General features: G+C 49.4%; 1 protein-coding gene across 3 annotated transcripts in view; it reads right to left on the reverse strand.

Annotated features, from left to right (window-relative positions):
- Positions 1-5,513, reverse strand: part of LOC117418453 (general transcription factor 3C polypeptide 1) — a 19,109-nt gene extending 13,596 nt beyond the window's left edge. The window contains exons 1-10 of one of the 3 annotated variants that reach the window (XM_059035321.1): positions 5,349-5,511; positions 4,977-5,294; positions 3,999-4,208; positions 3,497-3,673; positions 3,065-3,208; positions 2,666-2,762; positions 2,087-2,210; positions 1,556-1,720; positions 1,329-1,444; positions 728-1,085 (exon numbers count right to left, since the gene is read on the reverse strand). In XM_059035321.1, coding sequence (XP_058891304.1) covers positions 728-1,085; positions 1,329-1,444; positions 1,556-1,720; positions 2,087-2,210; positions 2,666-2,762; positions 3,065-3,208; positions 3,497-3,673; positions 3,999-4,208; positions 4,977-5,197 — 1,612 coding nt within the window. In that variant the 5' untranslated portion in view covers positions 5,198-5,294; positions 5,349-5,511. Of the gene's footprint in view, positions 1-727; positions 1,086-1,328; positions 1,445-1,555; positions 1,721-2,086; positions 2,211-2,665; positions 2,763-3,064; positions 3,209-3,496; positions 3,674-3,998; positions 4,209-4,976 lie in introns of all 3 variants that reach the window. The other 2 variants (XM_034031529.3, XM_034031528.3) reach the window with 2 other exon arrangements.
- Positions 5,514-7,758: the final 2,245 nt, after the last annotated feature.

Raw genomic sequence — 7,758 nt, forward strand, 5'->3', positions numbered from 1 at the left:
CTGCTCAGACAGCTCCACTGTAGGCTCTGCAGCGGGACACTGTGCAGCATGCTGCTCGGACAGCTCCACTGTAGGCTCTACAGTGGGACACTGCAGCATGCTGCTCAGACAGCTCTACTGTAGGCTCTACAGTGGGACACTGCAGCATGCTGCTCAGACAGCTCTACTGTAGGCTCTGCAGCGGGACACTGTGCAGCATGCTGCTCAGACAGCTCCACTGTAGGCTCTACAGTGGGACACTGCAGCATGCTGCTCAGACAGCTCCACTGTAGGCTCTGCAGCGGGACACTGTGCAGCATGCTGCTCAGACAGCTCTACTGTAGGCTCTGCAGCGGGACACTGCAGCATGCTGTTCAGACAGCTCCACTGTAGGCTCTGCAGCGGGACACTGTGCAGCATGCTGCTCAGACAGCTCCACTGTAGGCTCTGCAGCGGGACACTGTGCAGCATGCTGCTCAGACAGCTCTACTGTAGGCTCTGCAGCGGGACACTGTGCAGCATGCTGCTCAGACAGCTCCACTGTAGGCTCTGCAGCGGGACACTGTGCAGCATGCTGCTCAGACAGCTCTACTGTAGGCTCTGCAGCGGGACACTGTGCAGCATGCTGCTCAGTCAGCTCCACTGTAGGCTCTGCAGTGGGACACTGCAGCATGCTGCTCAGACAGCTACACTGTAGGCTCTGCAGCAGGACACTGTGCAGCTCAGATTCCAGTGCACAAACACTCACTCTTGCATGGTGTGGACTGCTTGGGGCTCCCACCCAGCTTGGAGCGTGGCAGCAGAACCCGGGGGTTAATCAGGATTTGGGTTTTCTGTTTCTTTGCAGCGCTTCTTGGTCTCCCCTCATGCTCCTCCTCCTCCTCCTCCTCCTCAGACTGAATCGGTGAGATCTCCTCTTCAGAAGGCAGTTCGTCTCTCCCCTCTCCCTGGCTCTCCACAGGCTCCAGTAACGAGCAGCCAACCGTAGACAGCTGTTCACTCCGAGCCTTCTCCTTCTCAAACTGCTGGTTCAGATCGCTCCGCTCTACGTACATTTTGGAGATGTATTTCGTTGTGCGTTGACGGCCTTCATCTTCCATGAACCCCTGGTGACAAACAAGACACAGAGAGATCAGATAGGGGTATAAACACCAGACCAGGCAGAATCTGCATCTACAGCACAAGCAGAAAAATGCTGAGCCCAAAATACAGATATGCATTAGCCAACTGAGCTACATTATTCCATCGCTTTTATGTCTGGTTAAAATGACTCTTTAAAAGCACATTGTTAAATGCTAATATTCACTTTGAATGAATTGTAACTGGAAACGTTAAGAAACCAATACTACCTTGATCAATTTGCACCGCTCCAGAAGTCTGCAAATCATTCGCGCCTCCAGTTTCCCGATGTTCATCGACAGTCGAATTTCAGTCTGTGGGATTCCCGTAGTTCCTCTGCTCTCGACTGCAAAGCAAAAAACAAAATCATCACATAGGTGATGACAGAACCCCCCCATACACCCCTCATCCTGCCAGAGTAAACACAGGGGAGCCTCGAAAGGATCTCTGGACCTACTCAGTTCATACGCCTGTGCCAACATGTCCCTCTCCCAGACACGCTCCACCGGCTGCCAGCTGCTCCGAAGGTTGTCCTCCTCCTCCTCGTTATCATCGCCACCCTCACCAGCTTTCTTCTTGTACTCCTTCAGAAGCTTCAGACACCTCACAATGATATCTGTACCTGCAAACACAGGACAGACCAGCGCTTTCACACACACAGTACACAAACCAGACATCTCACAATGATATCTGTACCTGCAAACACAGGACAGACCAGCACTTTCAAACACACACACAGTACACAAACCAGACACCTCACAATGATATCTGTACCTGCAAACACAGGACAGACCAGCACTTTCAAACACACACACAGTACACAAACCAGACACCTCACAATGATAGCTGTACCTGAAAACACAGTACAGACCAGCGCTTTCACACACACACACACAGTACACAAACCAGACATCTCACAATTATATCTGTACCTGCAAACCCAGGACAGACCAGCGCTTTCATATGCAAAGTGAAAGGCACTCATTACCTTTCTTCGTTTTGCAGTGTCCTGTTTCAGGGTTGAGCTCATGCAAGGGCACAGACACGACCTGAGCGATTCCAGCTGCAATCATGTACTGATACATGCGCTTGAAGGTCCGCTCACACAGCCCCTGAAGATCAATAATTCAAACGTTGCTATTAACATTCAATCAACACTTATACCTGCCCTACACACGGTACACCTGGGTCCCAGGTATTTAGATTGTTTACAGTTCCAGAGATGGAAATCAGACTCCTATTGCACAGCAGCTTCACCCATTCCATGTTTTAATACGAGCTTGATTAGTCACAGTATACTGGCAACATGCTCAGGTGTCTTATGACACATAGTAAAACCAGGAATGGATCAAACTGCTATGCAATGGGAGTCTTATTTCCATCCCTGTCTGGTGGTGTTAGTTTAATCATCAATCAGCACAGAGGTGACAGAAGATGGCCGAGGTGGAGACCTCTAGGAGGCGTTCCCCCGCTCGCTCACCTCTAGGAGGCGTTCCCCCGCTCGCTCACCTCTAGGAGGCGTTCCCCCGCTCGCTCACCTCTAGGAGGCGTTCCCCTGCTCACTCACCAGCTCATGTCTCAAATGGATCATGACGGCCAGTTTGCCTGGTTTGGCAGCCAGCACATTGGAGACTCTTTCCATCAGAATGGCATATTTACTTCTCCTGTAAGACAACGTTTCAGTAAGTTAGCCAGCCAGCAGCACCTTGCTGCTCTGAGAGGCCTGCATGCTCAGCATGTTTCCCTGTCGGCTATGCATTGGGAGGAACGATGAAATAGTGTAGGATCTCACAATAAATACATTAAAAAACACACACCCAACATGAACAGCACAGCATCTGATTGGCACAGTCTAAACACAAACTACGCTACGAACAGTTTCACTTAGGAGAGCTTCCCTAACATGAGAGCACCTCCACGCCTGCTGTATCATCCTCCTCAGTGGAGCCGTGACAAGCAGCCGTACCTGTCCACGTGAAAGCGCTTGAGCAGGAGGAGGATGGAGTGCTGCTGGCTGCTGTTCGGGAGTCGGATGACGTGGGACTGCATGGTAAGCAAGTCGTTCCTGTCCAACACCTTCCTGAGGTAGTGCAGCTTCCGGGCATCCGTCCTGTCAGATTCAAAAACCAGACTTCAAGAGCAGCCAAGCTTACACACTTCACTCAACTGGATCAAAATGCTGAAGAGAAGCATGTGCCAGTGTGATCCTCACATTACATTCAAAGTGCACAGAACTGCATGTGATATTTCAAGTAGACATCAAATTTAAAAAACAGGCAAATGCCAGTTAAAAATGCTACAACGAAATTACAAAGTGGCCTGTTCTCAGCCCAGGACAATGGCAGGGAATGGGTTAGCAGTGGTGTGAGCCAGGCCAGCTGTTTCTCGAAGCCCCTACTTGAAAGCCCCGCAGTGCAGGTCCCTTTGCAGCTCTCCCTGCCAGCGCGCCCGGCCCAGCCGCTCCAGGATGCAGTACGAGTAGTCCGGCAGCTTCAGCTCGGGGTTGCCCTCCCAGCCAATCAGGGCACGGTAACGAACCCTCTGAGAGGCAACCACGACCAGCTTATCCGCCCACCTGGAACCAGAAAGCAGGCGAGAGCATCGAGTGCATGTTTAGAAACATCCTCTGATAAACAACAAGAACATTTCATTTCTATAGTACTCCAAGACACGTCCTGCTGGAGCACTTCACAATAGTTAGAAATACAAAGAGAGCGTATGCATTGCTTTAAATGCACATTGCTTCTATAGCCTGGTTCTACAGCAGAGTGTGTGTGTGTGTGTGTGTGCGTGCATGTGTGTGTGCGTGCGTCAGTGCGTGTGTGCGCGGTGTCCCAGTGTAACCAGTACCAATATTAAAGTTGGAAATGATGAAATGCTTGAATTCAGACTTCACTTACCGGTCGACTGCCTCTTCCAGAGTGCAGCATGGCTGTAGCGCTTCATTCCTGATCTGATCCGTCACGTTTCTCCTCTCGTTAAAGAACTGGCAGGAGCCTTTGATGCCCTTCTTATTGTCAAAGACGATGTGAACGGGGTAGACATCCTCCACCAGGGAGCTCTCCTTCCTTATCTCCTGAATCCCAGTTTCAGGATCGATTTCTTTGAACCTGACAAACAAAAACACATATATAAATAGCAATAAAAAGGCTTAACTCCTGATACAGGGGTGGAAATAAGACTCCTACTGCATAGCGGTTTCACCCATTCCAGGTTTTACTGCAAGCTTGATCAGCCACAGTGTGTGTACAGGTATAACAAGCTCAGGTGTGTCTTATTAAACTCATTATAAAACCAGGAATGGATTGAACTGCTACGCAAAGGGAATCTTATTTCATGCTTGTAATAAAGAATTTCTTGAAGCCAATATTCGCGTGTAAGATACTGTAACTGAACGCAGTTACTTCAATGACCACACCAGTACAGTATGGACACTACAGAAACCCCGTGGTGCACCACGATGCTATAGCACGGGCTCAAAACGGCGCTTCCTCCATTCAAACAGAAAGACCATTCTCTTTTTGGGGGAATGTCCAGAGGTAAAAGCAGACAATTTTCTAATTTTGTATTGACGGAACACTTCAGATGTGTTTATGTATTTGACTAACTCAAGTACCCGGCACACTGTACAGCCCTGCATGCAGCTGCAGCGTGTGGTTATTTGCACATCATTATGCTGGTGAAGTAAACATGGTCTTTTCATTATTTTTGTTCATCCAGTACGTGTTTACTATTGATTATTATTATGCTGTTTTTAAACCCACATTGCACATACAGCTGTGTGCACGTTACTCCGCACTGTCTGCATGCGATGATGTTTCGTTTTTAGGCGGAGATGCACGGCAGTAAACTGGCCTGTTGCATGCGACGCGTCATACCTGTCAAAGAAGACGAAGGCAGGTCTCTCCTTCGGCAGCTCATAAAACTCGAGCTCGGTATTACAGACCAAGGCCTGCCACAGGAACTGCTTCGTGGCCGGGTCGAGAAGTAGAGGGAATTTGGGGACCCGGTTCTGTATCCGGAACCACAGCCCAGACAGCGTGATCCCGTCCAGACCTTCCAGAGCCACCTCATCTTCCAGCGCCAGCAGCGCGTCCATCACAACACGGCTGCTTCGGTTCAGTATCTCTCTGCCTGACAGAATGGAGAGACATGAAAAGCAGGTCCTGAGTTATCCGGAATACGAACTCCTTCACCTGCCTGTGCTCACTGTATCCCTTCACCTGCCTGTGCTCACTGTATCCCTTCACCTGCCTGTGCTCACTGTATCCCTTCACCTGCCTGTGCTCACTGTATCCCTTCAGCTTCACTCACACACCATTTACTTGTGCGCACAAGTGACGTATCGACCATTGCCCTTCGACTCTGACGTTTGAAAGTTCCGTACAGGATTACGTCAGTAACAGGGCTTCTGAGTTTGTATGCAAGACGCCATGTTGAAACAGCGTACGTTAAGATACGTCATTTGGTTGCAATCTCCCTGTTTAATCTCAAACATTGCATCGTTTCCACTGGACAGGCAGTGTGACATGGGGGACACATTAAAATAATTACTGTTGCTATCGCTACATATTATTATTATTATTATTATTATTATTATTATTATTATTATTATTACTACTGGTAGTAGTAGCAGTCATTTTATTATTATTATGATGGAAATAACTAGAAGAAAACTAAAAATAATGATACAAAAATAAAATGGACAATTAAAGGTCAGGGTCACTGGAAGATTACAATACTGTAACTTCTGTACGTTCTATCTGCTGTATTTTAATATACTGTATGTATGCCTCCCACAGCTACATGGTGTACATTATAAATGTGAACTGTCAGGAAATACAAGGAAAAGAAACCCCCAAATGCCTCTAGAAAACTTCTAGAGTAGAATTCCATTTCTCGTGGAAACCTGGGCTAATTCACTGCTTTTCATCATTGGAGGCATGGGTTCAAATGCAGCTCAGGTCACACATGAATAGATTTGGATTCAGGTGATGATTCTATGACATCACAGACCGCGCCCCCTGCAGAACTGCCAGTCTCAGCACACGTCCCTATGTGTTCAGGGTGATTCTATGACATCACAGACCTCGCCCCCTGCAGAACTGCCAGTCTCAGCACACGTCCCTGTGTGTTCAGGGTGATTCTATGACATCACAGACCTCGCCCCCTGCAGAACTGCCAGTCTCAGCACACGTCCCTATGTGTTCAGGGTGATTCTATGACATCACAGACCTCGCCCCCTGCAGAACTGCCAGTCTCAGCACACGTCCCTATGTGTTCAGGGTGATTCTATGACATCACAGACCTCGCCCCCTGCAGAACTGCCAGTCTCAGCACACGTCCCTGTGTGTTCAGGGTGATTCTATGACATCACAGACCGCGCCCCCTGCAGAACTGCCAGTCTCAGCACACGTCCCTGTGTGTTCAGGGTGATTCTATGACATCACAGACCGCGCCCCCTGCAGAACTGCCAGTCTCAGCACACGTCCCTGTGTGTTCAGGGTGATTCTATGACATCACAGACCGCGCCCCCTGCAGAACTGCCAGTCTCAGCACACGTCCCTATGTGTTCAGGGTGATTCTATGACATCAGAACTGCAGAACTGCCAGTCTCAGCACACGTCCCTATGTGTTCAGGGTGATTCTATGACATCACAGACCGCGCCCCCTGCAGAACTGCCAGTCTCAGCACACGTCCCTATGTGTTCAGGGTGATTCTATGACATCACAGACCGCGCCCCCTGCAGAACTGCCAGTCTCAGCACACGTCTCGGTGTGTTCAGGGTGATTCAACTTCAGGTCACTTTCATCAAGTTCTAACCGTAACTACAACTGCAAGCTAATGTAATTGTGAAACACGATTCCAGGAGATCACACGTGTTAAGAGCCCTAAACAGCCAGTCAATGGGTTTTGTTTGTTGTTGCCTGGTTACCTTACCAGTGGTTCACAAGCAGCAGTTTCATTGGAATTAGTTTTGTTATTTGCCGCGGGTTCCTCGCTTTCTCTGTCTCCTGCTGCAGTGCATTTGTATCTTTGTGGACCCCATCATATGAATCATTTCATTGCAGCTTTTTACTGGGTGTGAGACAGCAGTGGCAGGCGTGTGGTCAGTGAGGGTGTGGACACAAGCAGTGTCTCTGAAGGACAGCGTTGCTGACCTCATGCTTACAGCAGTGGCAGGCATGTGGTCAGTGAGGGTGTGGACACAAGCAGTGTCTCTGAAGGACAGCGTTGCTGACCTCATGCTTACAGCAGAGACAGGCGTGTGGTCAGTGAGGGTGTGGATACAAGTACAGTGCCTGTGTTGAACAGTGTTGCTGACCTCATGCTTACAGCAGAGGCAGGCATGTGGTCAGTGAGGGTGTGGATACAAGTACAGTGCCTGTGTTGAACAGTGTTGCTGACCTCATGCTTACAGCAGAGGCAGGCATGTGGTCAGTGAGGGTGTGGACACAAGCAGTGTCTCTGAAGGACAGCGTTGCTGACCTCATGCTTACAGCAGAGGCAGGCATGTGGTCAGTGAGGGTGTGGACAAAAGCACAGTGTCTCTGAAGGACTGCGTTGCTGACCTCATGCTTACAGCAGAGGCAGGCATGTGGTCAGTGAGGGTGTGGATACAAGCACAGTGCCTGTGTTGAAGGACAGTGTTGCTGCCC

Source organism: Acipenser ruthenus, chromosome 13 (assembly GCF_902713425.1).
Source record: "Acipenser ruthenus chromosome 13, fAciRut3.2 maternal haplotype, whole genome shotgun sequence".
Classification (NCBI taxonomy): Eukaryota; Metazoa; Chordata; class Actinopteri; order Acipenseriformes; family Acipenseridae; genus Acipenser; species Acipenser ruthenus.